Genomic DNA, 17,375 nt, shown 5'->3' with positions numbered 1-17,375 from the left:
CTTTATAAAGCTGGAGGAGCTGAATTTGGAATTTCTCCTTTTGGGAACAACAACAAGCTACCAGGTTTACTTTTCAACAGCAGGGTTAAGTTCATAAGATATAACCTCAAACACAGTAGGTCGTTACATCCTTTGTTGTGGACATTATACCAGGGTTTACCAGTAGGTTGTTCTGCAGGCAGAAATTTAAAGTTGTGATTCTGGTCCTGGACAAATGTAGGAACATGGTAATCTTAAGTACTGCTTAACATTTATTACATAAATAAATATTTAAAAGCAACAGGCAAGCACACACTTTACCAAAGCAAAATATTCTCTTCGAAATCTATTACACAGACTACATGTTTTTCCAAAACCTATGTTTTATTTATAAGCAGAAGCTGACCAGTTGTTCCACCCAATAACATTGTACACTGCCAATTCCAGCAACAAGATCTATCCAATACAAAAACAAGATTCCTTTTTCGTTAGCCAGAAGTGGTGGCTTGGGGTCATGTAAATCAACCCAGAGTCACTGGAAATAGAATTAATTGAAAGAATATAATTGACAGAAAGTTTGTTATCGATTTGATAAAGGAGTAAAATAGAAGAAAAGTAGGTACAAATTAGTAGGTACATTTAGCAAATATAATTAATTCCAAAAGGCTATAAATGAATGGGGCTTTTTCCGCTGTGTCATCTATTAATAGCACTGTCAATAAAGTTTCGAAACAGTGCTACCCTTGCAAAGAAGTCAGGAGCTACTCCACTTCCACATCTCTGGATAATAAAAGATGAAATTCCTTGAATCTGCCCATTGCACACAAGTGGACCTCCAGAGTCACCCTGAAAAAATAAGAATACATGAGAAAATCATTATTTTTGCTTTATTTGTTTTCAGAAAAGCAACCTAAAATGCATATTCAGCATTTTTAACATACAATATGAATACCCTATTTTTATGCACATTGTATTTAAATAATGTCATTTCTTTTGATTATTACTTTACTAAATTTGAAAAATCTGTAAGTAATAGTAATGCCCAATTCTGCATTCTAAAGTTGGCAACATGTGTGGACTCTAACACCATTGCTATTCCAGGCCATAAACTACATTCTGAAATGAAAGCATGGAGGGGTAACAGTTATTAGTAGTATGATGCTGCATACATTTTTGTGCTGCAGATACTGTATAGCAAAGGTGCAGTCTGTATTCAGAGCTATGTCAAAGTGTCTTTGTAGTCCAAAACAAGTCCAAAATCATGCTGCTGCACGGCAGTAACCTGTAGTACTGAACTATGCACATGTGTTGAATGGCAAACTGTATGCTGCAACATAGCACCTTTCACTATGTTCCTAAAAAAATTGGATTTTGGCTATGCTGGGTGCATTGCCACCCAAGGTAGAATCTACTGACTAATGCAGGCAAAACAGCCTCCTCTTTCCTCTAGATTTGCTAAGAACTATAATGTATCAGTGCAATTTTGGCATTCTTTGGCCCTAAAGTAAACAGGTGTTATCTTGCATACAAGTTTTTACATACAACTGCCTATTAATATGGTATCTATTGATTATGCTAAAGTGCCTAGATTGTGGAAGTTTGCAGTAAATTTAGCAGCATATAATCCTGATGAAGGGAACTATTTTTATAAAATGCTGCTGTGAAATACAACTGGTTACTGGTTCAGGTGATGCTTAGATTCCAGAGAATGATTATCAACCCTTAGCTATTACTCACAAAGCATATGCCCGCCTGTCTCATGAATACTCCTGTACAGATGTTGTTTGGACGGCACAAGTCTCTGTTAGTAACAGTGACATTTAGCTCCTGTAGGAGGTCTGGAACCCGTGCCTGAGTCCCAAGTCTTCCCCATCCAGAAGTGACACACTGAGTTCCAGCTGGGACTGTATCATTCACACGTGGAAGTTGTACTACATTTACCCTGGAGTTCAGAGTTGCCGCCCTGTCAAGCTGAAGAAAAAAACTGAAGATGTTTATTTCTGTAGTTATATAAAATGGAAAAGTGATTTTCATTAAAGTACATTCATCACACATTACCATAATTGCCATATTACTCACTCTTAAAATAAGGATGTCATTCTCCAACGTTTGAGGATTGAAACCATTCTCAAAAACTTGTGTAATCCTAAAGGTTTGCCTGGAACCTTCATTGCTACGAAGAGAATGGGCCCCCAATACTACAGTCACTTGAGATGGGTTCCTAGGTGTAACAGAAGAATAAAAATATAAATATATATTTCGATACATATTTGGGAGTTCATGATGGGTACAGAAATGGCATATCAAGTGTTGCCCTATCATAATCAGAATGTAAATGGTGAAAAAACAACTGAAAAATTACTTTACCTTTCTTGACTGAGCCAAATTCTTCTTTATTTGTGTCCCACATGCCCCTTCTCCCAGACACTGCAGCTCCCAGTGGGAGGTTTCAGTAACCACGGCTGTGATGTCCTTTCAGAATGTGGTGGGACGGGTGCTGATTGAAAAGCTATAAGCCCAACAATACAGAAAACTACTCCCTTCAGCGTGTTTTAATCATATTGTAGTGCAACTGGGAACAGCCTACATAAAAGTGGAAACTTGGTTCCGAATTCAGGAGTGGAGCAACATTATTTGCCACACAATCACAGGAAGCTATATGCTTTATGCTTTGATGGCAAGATGAACTGTAATTTGTGGGACTTTGGAAAAGAGTTAAGAGGCAACTGTAAGTGCGAATAAATTATATTTGAGTGTTGCAGAACATTGTTTTTTTTTTTTGGGGGGGGGGGGGGGGAGTAGGGAAAGCCATAGCCTATCTTTGCCATGACAGTTAATATTATTGGGGATTGTGAAGCATATTGTCATGTGTCATTTGGTGGTGTTAAATGTGTAGTTAGTTAATGTTATCCTTTCAAAGCAGGGTGAGGTGTCATGGTCAGCACATCCAAGTTGAGTATTTGGATGTCAGGAATTTAGTGTTTATGGGGAACACTACATAAAGTACAATAACATGAAATGGCAGTGGCAGAAAGATGACATTGCGAGTAGTCTATACATTAAGGGACAGAGATGTGAACATTCAGATTTGAAAGGTTGGGTCCTAAATAATTTTTAAAACATCTTTCAATTGAGTCTTGGAATAAGAATTTAGGATAACAAGCAAATAAAACAAATGGCAACAGTAGAATTGTAGAAATGCATACCTGGATAATATCTGTATACAGGCAGCAAGGATTGCCATTAAAGAAAATAATTTATCAAGAGTGTTGGGGGAAGAGAAAGAACAGCACTGGTCAAAAAATTCTGCCTAGAGGTGAGATCAAAGAAGAAAAGCAAAAAAAGACATTCTTTGAAATTGCTCCAAGGAAGTCTTCTGCCACCTCCCTAAGAGTAGTTTCTATTGAAATTGCAAAGCAAAAATCTAGACTGAAAAAGATCAAGTAGTGAGTAAGATGGAAGGACTACTGTAAGTTTGTTAAAGAAAAGACATTCAGGCACTTTGCAGGAGTATTGTAGAGGATAAATTGGGTGAATAGTAGAAAGCGAAAAAGGATCAAGAAGGAGTTTCTTCAATATAGTTGACACAGATCCAGGTATGAAGACATAGGGAAAGAAAGAGGGAGAGATAAAGAGAGGAACAGAGAGAAAGAAAGAGAGAGAGAGAAAATCAAAGAGAGAATTAAAAGGTAGGTCAATAAAATGGTAAGAGTAGAGGATCGATGGAATTAAAAGGCAATGGATCCAAAAACCAGGATGCAGGAGTACACTCGCTTTAATTTTAAAAGTAAAATTGGTTTCTGGAGCAAAAGTCCGATTTCAAAGGGAGTTAAATATGTAAAAAACTTTACCTATCATGAGGTAATTTTGTATAGGTCAATTAAGAGAATATGCAGAAGACAGCAAGTCAAACTGTCCAGGAAGCAAGAAATCAAGGCCAGCTGAAAGTATAGAAATGAGAACAGAAAAAGAATAGACATGTTGCATGAACTATGAGAGAGATAAGTGAGGCGAGGTAAACAAATAAACACAGAGCCCAGCCAGATGAAATCTTCAGAAATCATCCAACCTGTGCACACGCACCCATGATTTCTATTTACTTCAATCAATAGTCTGTCTACAGCCAGATAGACTCTGTATTAAATTAAATGAAAACCATTGTGTGCATGCCCAAGTAGGGCATATACTGGCTATTATGGCAGCGTGATAAAAAAACAAGAAATCAAGAACTGCAACATGAATAAAAGAAAATGTTTAATTGTAATTATTTAACCAGATACTTACAGCTCTGATAGGCAATGAGCAGCTGTCATAAGAAACTGAGGGGCAATGAGAGATCCCCCACAGAAATGCCGGCGCCTCATTTGTAGAGAGGCAATATAAGGATGTGAGTTGGGCCTGGCTTCTCTTCCTCCAACAATTTCAGTATTGAAGAATCCTAGAGAGAGATTTTATAAATGTATTTTACAAATATTTAGATAAAAACAGTTTTCTATTTCTTATGGTATTGTTTAGATTGCAGCACTGCAAATATCTAAAACATGAATATATTGGAGTACTTCTACTGTTTACATATCTAATACATCCCTACAAGTCTACAGGATAACCTTAATTTGCAAAAATTAATTACATAACTTTTTTTTCTAGTACTGTGCAGGTAATGTTTAATTTTATGGGCAAAATTACCAATTCCACACCAATGCAATATTTAATTTTGGACAATGAACTCATTGATGTAAATTTAATAATGAGATAAAATAAAAATTCCATGTAAAAAAGTAAAGAGGAACGTGCGTGTTTAAAATATTATGGTATACTTGACAATGTATTTGCACACTTGTATACACAATATAATGATTTATTATTACATATCATAATTTCATATTACAACCTTTATAGGCTTAGAAGGAACTGAGAAAGTACAGTGTTCCATCATTGGGGTGATTGATGGACTGTAAAATATATCTGACCTCTGGAACCATTTTTAAATTATACAATCAGTTGCTCTAAACATCTAAGACATATGCAACTACTAATTTTATAATAGCTCATTTATATAAACAAAATATGTTAGGTTTACTACCAATATAACTCCAATAAATAATGTTATAAGCCCCTGTTAATAATCTCAGCCAGTTGTGGTCCTGACACACTTTTTTATATACAAATGAATGTTAATATAGGTGTGAATGGACCCCAGATGATCAATATGGAACATTTTAAAGAGCTACCAGATTATATTAACTGCTATATTTTGCTACATCAAAAATGTAATATTACAAACTGAATGCTGGAAATGACTCCTTTATCTAAGCAGATCACTGAAGACAACAGGCTTGCCACAACCTAAATTTATACACTTTTACTTCTACTCAGAGCAGGAGTAGATTTGTATAAAGAGAATTATTTTGCTGCAGAGGATAATTTACTTAGGCTATGTACACATTAATTAGCAATAATTAGCGTTGAAAATGAACGATCAAGGATTGTTCATGATTATTTCGAACGATCATATTGTCCACAATCCTGTACATGCTGTAACAATACGATCGTTCACATATATTCCACCAATAATGTACACACTAGATACTATCATTTGAACGATTGTTCGAACGATGCAAAAACAGAATAAAGTATATCACAGAACAATCCACGATTACTGAACGACCGTACACACAATAGATTACGAACAATCGTCGCCCAATCAGATCCGCCGGGACGGTCGTTCCTTTCAGATCCCTTGCAGAAAAATATTTTACTTAGCTGAGTAAACAGCCTAAACTTCTTTAGTAAGTCGGCTATTTTGCCTAACAAGACAAGGAAACAATATAGAAAAAATCCTGCTCATGCAAACCTACAATCTGAAAGAAAAAAAATGGAGTTAAGACAATGCTTAAGCAAACTCAAGCTATGCACAATTTAAATACGTTTGCTTTCTGAAATTTTGGACCACCTAAATATTTTTGGCCATGCTTATAAAAAGTCTCATTCAAACATAATTTGGGTTTAAAACTAGAAAATGTCTTTTGTCTTTTTTCAACCTAACCTACTATGTACCTGTGCAATATTTAACCCCATATTTTTGGCACAAAAATAAAACCTGTAAATATACAATATAACAGAGGCTGTGCTTGGAAACTTCCATCTGCCCTATGAACATACTACTCACCCCCATTCACCTGGCATATACACAACACTGTCACTAATGCAAGCAGATGATCCATGTTACTTCTGGCTATATGACTATGTCTTGGGCCAGAGCTTGGAAATTTATAGCTTTCCAGCAACCGTTTGTATTACATAATTAACTGTTGCTATTAACCCACCAAAACCAATATGCAACTTCACTCCAACAGAGGTGCAGTAACTGTAAATTTAATGTGTAGGAAATACCCTGACATGAAATAGTAGTATGACACAGAAAATGTGTGATTTTGTTAATTGCAGCTAAATATTAGTTCACTCATGTAACTAATAAAAACAAGGATGTAGCTACCCTCCAAATGTCACTTATTCCATTCACTGATAGAAATGATCTTGAACACAAATTTGTGGAGAGAAATACACAAATTCTGGGCTCTGCCCAAGTCCATCTTCCTGTCCTTTATTTGAATAATGATTGCAAAAAGTGGAAATGTTTTAATCATGGGAGAAGTCAACTACCCTGACATTGGCTGGAGTAATGGCACTACAAGAACAGCCAAAGGGAGGAAACTTGTGAATTTAATTCAAGAAAATGTTATGGTGCAGTTTATAGAAGCCCCAACTAGAAATGATACTCTGCTGGACCTAGGTATTTCTAACAATGCAGAGGTAATAACAAATGTGCATATAAAAGAGAATCTGGGTAGCAGTGACCATAATATGATATCATTTAATGTAACCTGTAAACAGGAAGCAAAAACAGCAAAGATAAAAACCTTTAATTTTAAGAGAGCAAATTTTCCATTATTGAGGGAGGCTCTCTGTGACTTGGACTGGGAGACAATATTGTCCTCAAAGAACACACAACAGAAATAGGAATGTTTCAAGTATGTTCTAAAAAAGCACAATGAAAAATAAATTCCAATGGGTAATAAGTTTGAGAGGCTAAAATTTAAACCTATGTGGCTCACAGCTGATGTTAAAAAAGCCAGAAGGAACAAAGGAAGAAGGAAGAAATAGTCATTCTAAAACATAAAAATGAATGATCACCTTCATCCTTTCTAAAACTATAAAGAATATTACAAAATATATAAAAATTTGATAAAATGTGCAACTTTTTTTTCAAAATTAAAGACATATTACAAAGGAAAGTAGGGCACCCCCCCCCCCCCCAAATTTTTGAAAAAACATTATAGAAAAAAAATCAGATCTGAGCATGTAGGATGTCTCTGGGTTGGTAACTGGGGATAAATAAAAGGCAGATTTACCAAACACTTTTTTTAGCTCTGTGTACACAAAGAAAAATGGCAGAGCTCAAGTCCAAATTCATAATAGCAATATCACTGTCTTATAAGGTTCACAATGTCTCAAAATTGATATGATTGAGAAACAGTTGGGCAAAATTAGGGTTGACCAAGCACCAGGACCCGATGGAATACATCCACATGTCATTAAAGAGCTAAGCTCACTTATTTCAAAGCCATAATTTCTAATTTTTTGAGACTCTTTAGTCAATGGCATGGTACCGATGGATTGGCAAAAAGCCAGTGTGGTTCCTATCTTCAAAAAGGAAGCAATGTCATTACCAAGTAACTACAGACCAGTTAGTTTAATGTCCATAGTTGGAAAGGTCTTAGAGAGTATGATAAAGAACCACATAGAGGAGTTTCTGCTAGAACATAATATTATAGGTGATAGTCAGCATGGCTCCAAGAAAGACCGAATAGTCAAACAAATTTACTCTCTTTTTATGACAAAGTAAATAAGCAGGTAGACAGTGGAGTAGCAGTTGATACAGTGTACTTGGACTCTGCTAAAGCATTTGACACAGTACCCCACAGATGGTTAATATGCAAGTTAGGGTCAAAAGGTTTAGAAAAGTCAATCTGTAAATGGATAGAGAACTGGCTTAAAGACCGCATCCAGAGAGTTGTGATAAATGATTCATAGTCTGGGTGGTCTAAGGCAGGGGTTGGCAAACTTTTTGGACTACTAGGCTATTTCAGGAGGTCAAAAAGGCACACTAGGCCAGAAGAAACAAGATGTCTAAGGAAAGGTTTTTTATTTAAAAATACAGTATGTTCAATGAGAAACATGATGTTGCATGTTCTTAGAGACAGATACAATATCAGGTTCTAATGATGAGGAGTTCAGCAACAGAATGTCATTAGGGTGATTGTCAGTAAGCTGAGAGTGCAGCTTGTTCTTACAAAACTTCATCTTGGAGAACAGATGCTCATATCACAGCTCTCATGCAAGGCGATGGAGAATATATTGAGAGTTTTGAACTTCGTAAACATCGAAGACCGGACATCAGAGGCCAAGTCCCCCACCCATCGAGTCACAGTGCCGGCAGACAGCACGATTGCCTTGAAAGCGTTGTGTTGCTCAGGACAAATGACGTCAACAGCAGCAAGTATATAATCCATTACAAAGTCTGTATCAGTGAGGGGAAGCATTTTCTTCGCAATCAACAAGGACACTTCATAGGAGGCACGAGTGCGACGCTCAGCAGCCTTAGAAGCTTTGGAGGCCTGCTTCTTGAAGAGGGATGACTGTTGGAATGACTGTGAGAATGGTAGCTGCGCATTGCTTCTGCTCTTTAGGCATAGTAATTGGGGTTACTGTGTGGGAACTCGATGATATGTATAATATAGCGGAAACTCGCGATAACGGAATACTGGCTAGGCTGGGGTTTGCCAAGATCTGGTCTAATGTTTTTAGTGGTGTATCTCAGGATTCAGTGTTGGGACCTTTACTGTTTAACATCTTTATAAATGATAGATGAGAGTTTGGGATTAAAAGTACGATTTCCGTGTTTGCAGATGACACCAAACTATGTAATGGAATAAAGTCCATACAGGATGTCTATATTCTACAAGCAGACCTGGATGTACTGTTACTGATCGGGCAGCCAAGGGGCAAATGATATTTATTATAGATAAATGTAAAGTTATGCACTTGGAGGCTAACAACATGCATGTTCATACTGTCTAGAGGGAATACATTTGGGAGAGTCAGAAATGGAAAAGGATCTGGGGGTTCTGGTAGATCAGGGGTCCTCAAACTACGGCCCGCGGGACGAATACGGCCCGCTGAGGTTGTCCATCCAGGCCGCCGGCCCCCGAGGCTGCTTCTCCTGCCTGAGCTCTGGCTGCCTGCGATCTGCACTCCAGGGAACCCGGTCACGTGACACCACTGTTGCCGGGTTCACGCTGGAGCTGTCGGGTGGAAGCCATCAGGCAGAGAAGGTATGAGCAGAGACTCATTGCTGCCTTCATCCACTGGCTGGTTCTCACTGCAGCACAAATGTACATGATCAGTGTACATTTGTAAATAGTATAAACATACTATGCAGATTGATCATGTACACATGTGCTGCAGTGTGATCCAGCCGATGTATGAAGGCAGCAGTGATGGATCCTCATCGTCCATAGGACAGGCACTGATAATGCGACTCCTACGCTTGCGCAGGAATTGCATTATCTCTGGGGGCTGCAGCGGTCACTGAGAAGAGAGATTACACTGAACGGGGCATGGCAAATTTCATTGACTTGAATTGTACCAGTAAGCCAGTAGCCGATGTGATAGATACGCATGCCCATTTAAAAAAAGTAATAAAATAATTTGCATCCCTAGGAATGATGTCAAAGAAAAGAAAAATTGACTCGGAGTGCAGGATATTTAAAGAACAGTGGACCTGTGATTTTTTTTTCATACAGTCCAAGGAAAAAGCTGTTTGTCTGATATGCCAAGATTTAGTGTCTGTGTTCAAGGAATACAATTTGCGTCGACATTACGAAACTCGACATAAAGACAAATATGATTGTTTCATTGGACAAGTGAGAAAAGACAAAATTTTTAAACTGAAAAATGGATTGACAACTCAGCAAAATGCCTTTGTGAAGGAGAAGCAGCTAAATGTTTCATCACTGCAAGCAAGTTTTCAAGTTGCCAAGCTAATAGCGCGCACTGGCAGACCATTCGTAGAGGGAGATTTTGTTAAAGAATGCCTTCTTTCTGTTGCCAAAGAGATGTGTCCAGAGAAGGCTGATTTATTTAGTACAGTGAGTCTTTCAGGACTTACAATTACACGCAGGATTGAAGAAATGGGGGACAATTTGCATCAGCATTTTCGAAACTCCTCAAAAACACTTTGCTTTTTTTCATTGGCACTTGACGAAAGCAATGATGTCAGGGATTCTGCACAACTTCTAATTTTCATTCGTGGTATAAATGATTATTTTGAAATCACAGAGGAGCTTGCTGCACTGAAAAGCATAAAAGGAACAACAACAGGAGAGGATATCTATGAAAATCTTCACCAAACTGTGAATGATTTGGAGCTAGACTGGGCTAAACTAGTCAGTGTAACAACTGATGGTGCCCCTAGCATGGTGGGGTCTATGAAAGGAGTGGTTGCACGCATTAACCAAGAGATGGACAAACACAACTATTCGTGTCCAATAGCCATACACTGCCTCATCCACCAACAAGCGCTGTGTTGTATATCACTGAAGTGGGACTCTGTCATGAAAGTTGTGGTGTCTTGTGTTAACTTTATTAGGGCCCATGCACTAAACCACAGACAGTTCTAGGAGTTTTTATCTGAGCTAAGTGTTGGCCCAAAAGCAGGCCCACACTTCTCATTGAAATACTGTTAGTTTATGTTGGTTAAAATTGTTCTTCATTTTATATATAGTATTGTTCTTTCATGTTTTTTATACAATAAATACGTTTTGTGCAGTGTGCATAAGAATCTTCTCCTGTTTTTTTTCAAACTATAGTACGGCCCCCCGACAGTCTTAGGGACCGTGAACCGGCCCCCTGTTTAAAAAGTTTGAGGACCCCTGTGGTAGATCATAGACCTAATAACAGCATGCAATGCCAAGCTGCAATAACTAGAGATAATGCCCCTGATTCATCAAGCAAAATCGGATTATCGCTCGCGCATTCGTATTAGCGATCCGGGATCGTACGCGGTCGCGCTATTCAGCAACTGAAAAAGCTCGCGCACAGAGCCGCGCTTATCCGACAGCTTTTTACTGGCGATCGATGCGAGTGGACGCGCGCACTCGAGTCCCGGACCGCGGTAATCCGCGATCGCGGGTCGCGCGTATTATCGCGCTTCCCGCGATCGCGGATTTCAATGATGAATCAGGGGCATTATCCTGCCCCTGTACAAAGCATTGGCCAAACCACATCTGAAATATGCACTCCAGTTTTGGGCACCAGTTCACAAAAGAGAGTGCAGAGAAAGGCAACTAAACTAATAAAAAGAATGGAGGAGCTCGCTATGAGGAGCGATGACTACTATAGAATACTTTAGGAAAAAGCTGGTTGCTTTCTAGAAGCACAATATTTACCTGGGTATTAAGGCTTTAAAGTAAAGATAACAGAGACTGTTGATCCAGGGAACATCCGATTGCCTCACGGAATCAGGAAAGATTTCTTTTCCTCTTTTGAAGCATATTGTACCAGGGTTTTTTTTTCCTTCCTCTGGACCAACTATGTCTTATGGAGTTTTATATCTGGGATATATTTCCCTAGTCTTTGAACTTGATGGACATTATGTCTTTTACTATGTCTACTATGTAACTATCAAACAATGGAAAAAAATATATATATATATTTTATATTTTTTTTTAATGCAACATAAATTTATAAAAAAGTCAATTGGATTTGGATGCAAAAATTGAGAAATGAAGTGTCAATCTTTGTCCTTATCACCAATTCTTTACAGATAGTCTCTATACAATTTTGAATTACTTCATTTAATGACTTCAGTCAGGGAAGAAAATTAATGTAATGTGTCTTTCGGATGTCAGTGAAAAATTAGCAGATACTTCACTGTGATGTGAAGCTAAATATAGAACATTTATGTCATATTTTAAAAGAATGTGTGTCCTCTGTAGTCTTGTCCATAATGCTACTACAAGTATATTTATATTGCATGATCAATATGCAGAATAATTCCTTACACCAAAGAAAAACTAATTTGTGAATATGGTTAAACTTTATACTTTAACAGTTGATGTTCATGTGTATTAATGATTATCTATTTTTCTATTATCTATGTTTGTAATGAGATTGTGTGTTTAAAACTTCTCATAAAATGCAGCAGCATGTACTGGAGTCTACTCCACGTATCTCTTAAATAAGCGGTAACCTTCACCAAGGACTTTTTGTAAAGTTAGATCTGGGTGATATGGTGACACTAGAGTTTCAGGTTTGAGTCTTCTCATTTCTCCCCACATTTCTGTAAGTGTCTTGTGGATGCTCAGTATTTTTGACACATCACAAAAATATTCTGATGGTTTTTTTTTGGTCTTACCCCAAGAACTGGCCTTAAAACATTGAGCTCCTCTGTAGAGAAATTAAACGCATAGTTACAGTGCTGTGTAATTTGTCAACCCTATTTAAGTACGTGGTAATAGTCATCTGCTAAGTGAATTCTAGTTTGTATTGGTCATTGCACTTCATACTGGCAGATTTGTGTGTGTACTTGTGTGTGTAATTTGAGGTGGCTCAGGTGTGCCCTAATTTGAGTGAAGCTTTGGTTGAAGGCATTGGTTATAGGCATTTGAATTGGTTACAGGCATTTTTGAAGAGGTTTCGTACTCCCTCTCCTTCAGGGCTTTTAATAGCAATGTCATTAATTGCTATAGTACCTCTTTTCAAGACTGATTTGAAAAATGTATAAGCTTTTAAAAAATTGATCTCAATACAAGAGGAATGAGTATTCTTGGTGCCCTATGTATATATATATTCCAGGTCTGTTAAGAAAAACCTGTAATAAAGACCAATCACTTCTTCTCTGTTTCCTCCTGTACATTGATTGGTCTTGTATGCACCAACTTCGTGTAGTTTTTAATTGGCAAGCTATTGAAGGGGATACTAGTGGTTTCCATCCCCAGTTGTGCTCCCTGTACAGGCCAGTGGTAAACCACTACTATATTTACAAGGTAATAACTAGCTTTGCAAAGACATCTGGTACACAAAATCTGGATTTATATAATTTGTGGCTACTGAGGAATATATTTTAATGGACGTTTTTGTACCTAGAGTTGAGCTTTCAGAGTAAATGCGTTACATGTATCAGCTGAATTTACTACATGCATGAAAAAGTAATACAGTTCTGTACATATCAATACATAATCACATTTATGTTTATTGCAAACAGCACCAGTACCTAGTACCAGCTTTTTGCAGCCCCTATACCAAAGGGATGCAATGTGAGAAGAAGTAGCAGTACAAAAAGCAATGATGTGCTGACAAGAAGCATGTTGATAGGAGGGAAAAAGACAGATACAAAAAGATGAGCTCATCATTCTGCTTCATCTCAGTGGGTTAAATATTGTTGGCTATCAAGATGAAACCATCCAGCAGCAGAAAAAGTACTAAAATGAAATCTCTGGATTTTAAAGTAGATTTTGCAGAAAAAAATGGTTTTGCTGAGTTTCTTCTTTTAATAAATCAAATGAGCTACTCATTTCCATCATGTTATTTTTGTCTGGAATTCTGTAGTACCTGTACCCCCGAAATATTCTGCTGGACAATGAATTTGTGACTAGTATAAACTGATACTCCAGGTGTTCTATAGAAAAAAAGAAAATGAGCAATTAAAGGTATATATATATATATATATATATATATATATATATAACGATTCTGCCACAACTTCAGGTGCTCAGTTATAAAATATCAAGCAGGAGTACAGTGATGTTGTAGCTAATAGATAATATAGTCAGCATAAAGGATTTAATGGGCAGCAAAAACTTACTGTATTTTTAAGGTTTCTAAAGGTTTATTTTTACATTTAGTAATAGTGAGATTCTTTTTCCAACAAAACTTCTGGAACAGTATATTCTTCAAAAAAATTTTTGGACCTCGACTAAGTGAATGAATGACAAACTGTGTTCCTGGATTTTGGATAATTGCTGGACAGTGCCCTGATATATAGTACACCACTGCTGAATGGGTACAGCATGGCAAGCAAATACATTTTTTCTCCAGCAAGCCACAAGAGTAAAGTGATTGTAACTTGATGTGCGGATCTAAAATATTTTAATTTCCTGTAGAAACCATGTGTAGATGACAGAAGTGTCATTCAGGAAAATGCTACAGAATCTGTAGAATAAATGAGTAGTAACACATGAGAGAACACGTTTGTTGCATCCTTAGGATTGATCTTTGACATATTTTTCAAGGTGATATAAATTTAAATTACATTTTATTGTAAATAAAGATAGGGCACCAAAGGGCCTATCCTAAATGCTCATCAGATATTTTACAGATTTATACACGTTTAATACTTTGATTGAATCAAAGCAAGAGTAATGAGTGTGGAATTCACTTTGATCTTTTATGTTTAGGTTAAAATAAAAAAAAAAAAGAGAGAGATAACGAAGGTGAGAATACTTCCAATCAGTTTAGGGTTGAAAAGAATATGATGTAGTAAACATTTTTTTTTATCCTCGCAGGAACACTTACTTTTAAACTGTGCTCTATATTACCTGCTGAAAGCAGCAATCAGATAACAATATTATTGTTTTATGTGTTTTCAGATTATAGATAGAAAATTTTTAAAAATCCCAGAAAGTAAAAGTAAAAAATAAATAGTATTAAAAAATCCCAGCTCTATTATATATAAATAAAAATAAAATATTGTGGATGACTAGTAATAGGAAAATTGTCATTTCATGGTTTATCTACTTCCACACATTGCACCATGTGTCAACCAAAGGTGCAGTTGTAACTGACTACATAGAGGAAGGAAGGAAGCCCCTTTCGGTTATATACAACACACAAACGATTCTTTGCACCGTTAACACTTTCCTAATTTTCCTGCAGAATCCCTGAGAAAGCAAAAAGTGTAACCTTATTAAAGCAGCATCCTGCAATCACTGAGGATGCCTTAGGGAGGTGTGTGGGGGCAGGAAGGCAGGTACTCAAGAGGCAGCAGCCACATCTTCTTGTTGCTAGGTAACTGGCACACACAGCCTGCATCGAAAGGATTTCTTGAGCAGAACACATTTACCAGCATATACATGCAGTCGTGCTTGGCCTTTCCTACAGCCTATTAAATGGCAATGTTATAAAAGCCTGTCACTGTGTTCTAGAGACCTCACATCCTCCACAAACACCTTCCTCCTCCTCCATTTTTCTTTTGTTCCTGTGAAGTTCTGTGAATTCTCCATGGTAACAATGGTAGCAACTGATCACTTGCACAGAGTATATATGCACAAGCTGTGGCACAAGACTTTTATGTGTTGTTTTTGCTTTCCTGCACCCAGTTGGGCTCAGTTGTTAAAAAAATGGAAATAGAAAGTCTACGTTGTCCACACTAACAAAAAACCTGCTATCTAACAGCATATACAAGGGACTAAAAGCAGACAACTTACTATTTTTATTTATTATATTTATAAATATTTATATTTATTTTTATTGCTATTTGATTTTTTCTGTGGTTAAAATAAATTAGCTCAACAAATTAGAACACATTGGGCCTGACTTAAAGCTCTCCAAGAATGGAAACAATTACACTTTCATCAGTGAAGCTGGGCGATCCAGAAATTAAAAACATTTGACAACTAATAGCAAATGTTTTTTAAGAAATCAATTCCACATTTGCTGGATCACCCAGGTTCTCCTATTATAATCTATCTTCTCCAGTCTTGGAGAACTTTATTAAATCAGGCCCTTTTCATCTGCAAAACCACCTTCCCTCACTCCTATGTTGGTGCTGACACCTTAACCCGGTTCATTCCAGGTCCAGGATCTTTAGTTTTCCTGATTGGCCAGGACTGATTGATGAATCTGCACATGAAATGGGAATCAAAGACCTGGATATGCTCAGCTCAGTGTACATTATACAAAGATTGCAAACATTCAGGGAAGTTTTTTTTTATTGCAGAAGATGCATAGCCTACCCCTTCTGCAACAATAAAGAACCTTCCTGCTCACAATTTGTTGGTTTTTAGGTTTAGTTCCACTGTAAAGCAAACAGCTAACAATACAGATAAAATACATAGAGTGTTTTTACCATCCAAAGTCTATTTCTATTTATTTTGTCCTAAGAGTTACAAAGCCTTGTCACACACTACACAAGGTAGTTCTACCCAACATGCCTTTTTGCTAGGTTATTTCTCTTCTGTAGTAAAGTCTTGTCCCTGGACAATAAAATGAGAAGCAGCAGATGACTCTCTCACACTATTAGCATGCCACTTGCATTGCAGCAGAATTTATTAGCCCCCCATGCTGTTTTTTCTTTTCCAGTTAGAGATTTAATTAAGGACTGCAAGAAGCTTATATCAGGTCAAAATCATGTATAAGCTCTGCATATATCAGTGAATATATCAATGCACTAATCTGCTTTTTTCAAATCTGCCTGGAGTTCAGCTTTAGGATTTGTACCATGTTATGATATGTGTAAGGCCTAAATACATGAGCAGATCTGCTACCAATTTAGCTCTGCAGAACACTACACACACATAAGATGTTCTGTCCTTCCAATGGCTTTTTTTCAGATGGAAAGTAATCTGACTTTGATCTGATTACATGAACTATTTGTACATTTCATTTGACTTGTACGCTTTTATTAGTATTTACCAACACATGGAAAGTTTCTAATAAAAAACAGAGGGTTTTTCACAGTATAGCTAGACAGAGTTCACCTGTCACATCAATATCATAATGGTACATGTCCCATATAGTGGGGAATGTAAAGAAACAAAATGTTACATTAAAAACATCTCGGTTTTTTTGACACGTTTCGTTTTTTGGCTTCTTCAGGGGATGTAGAGACAGATGTAAAATGTACAGGTGTCTGAAGTAGCCTGAAATAGCTCTTGTTCTAAGGTATAATTTCAGAGATAACCTGAAGGCAGTTTAGCAGAAAGATTCAAAGCTTTTTTGTAAAGTGTTCAGGGGGTTAAATCTATAGGGAGTGTAGCTCACAGCCTGGGTTTGGCATGGGATTTTCTTCAATACTTCAAAGGGAGGTATCACCCTTTTATATATTATAGTTTTACCAACACATGTCTAATCTGAAACCCATATCAGGTTGCTTACAATTGGCCTTCTGCTAAATTTCCTTCAGATTCAATCCAAACTTGAATAATTTTATTGAATGTGTAATTGGCCTGATACTACTGCTGCATTCATGGGGTGCATACATACATAACATATAGATTTATCATTAAGAATGCAATGGTTTCCTATTTTGAATTACTCCATTTCTGTGGACACAG

At 37.1% G+C, this 17,375-nt stretch overlaps 1 protein-coding gene across 1 annotated transcript; it reads right to left on the bottom strand.

The window, feature by feature from the left end:
- Positions 1–344: 344 nt before the first annotated feature.
- LOC140326306 (myeloblastin-like) lies at positions 345–6,280 on the bottom strand. Its single transcript, XM_072404780.1, has 5 exons — positions 6,149–6,280; positions 4,264–4,417; positions 2,059–2,200; positions 1,717–1,950; positions 345–825 (listed from the first exon to the last, which is right to left on the bottom strand). Exons 1-5 carry the CDS (start codon positions 6,201–6,203, stop codon positions 676–678), a joined length of 735 nt encoding a protein of 244 aa, XP_072260881.1. The 5' UTR covers positions 6,204–6,280; the 3' UTR covers positions 345–675.
- Between the last annotated feature and the right edge of the window lie 11,095 nt (positions 6,281–17,375).

This window comes from Pyxicephalus adspersus, chromosome 3, assembly GCF_032062135.1.
Source record: "Pyxicephalus adspersus chromosome 3, UCB_Pads_2.0, whole genome shotgun sequence".
Classification (NCBI taxonomy): Eukaryota; Metazoa; Chordata; class Amphibia; order Anura; family Pyxicephalidae; genus Pyxicephalus; species Pyxicephalus adspersus.
Note: the sequence above shows the minus strand (reverse complement) of the source record. Positions and strands in the feature narration are given on the sequence as shown.

Excerpts from the sequence above, each read along its gene's own strand:
- LOC140326306 (XM_072404780.1), bottom strand. The coding sequence starts at position 6,203 with ATGGATCATCTGCTTGCATTAGTGACAGTGTTGTGTATATGCCAGGTG. Across the intron at positions 4,418-6,148 it reads TATATGCCAGGTGAATGGGG|GATTCTTCAATACTGAAATT; the intron begins GTGAGTAGTATG and ends ATCTCTCTCTAG. Across the intron at positions 1,951-2,058 it reads ATGACATCCTTATTTTAAGA|CTTGACAGGGCGGCAACTCT; the intron begins GTGAGTAATATG and ends TTTTTTCTTCAG.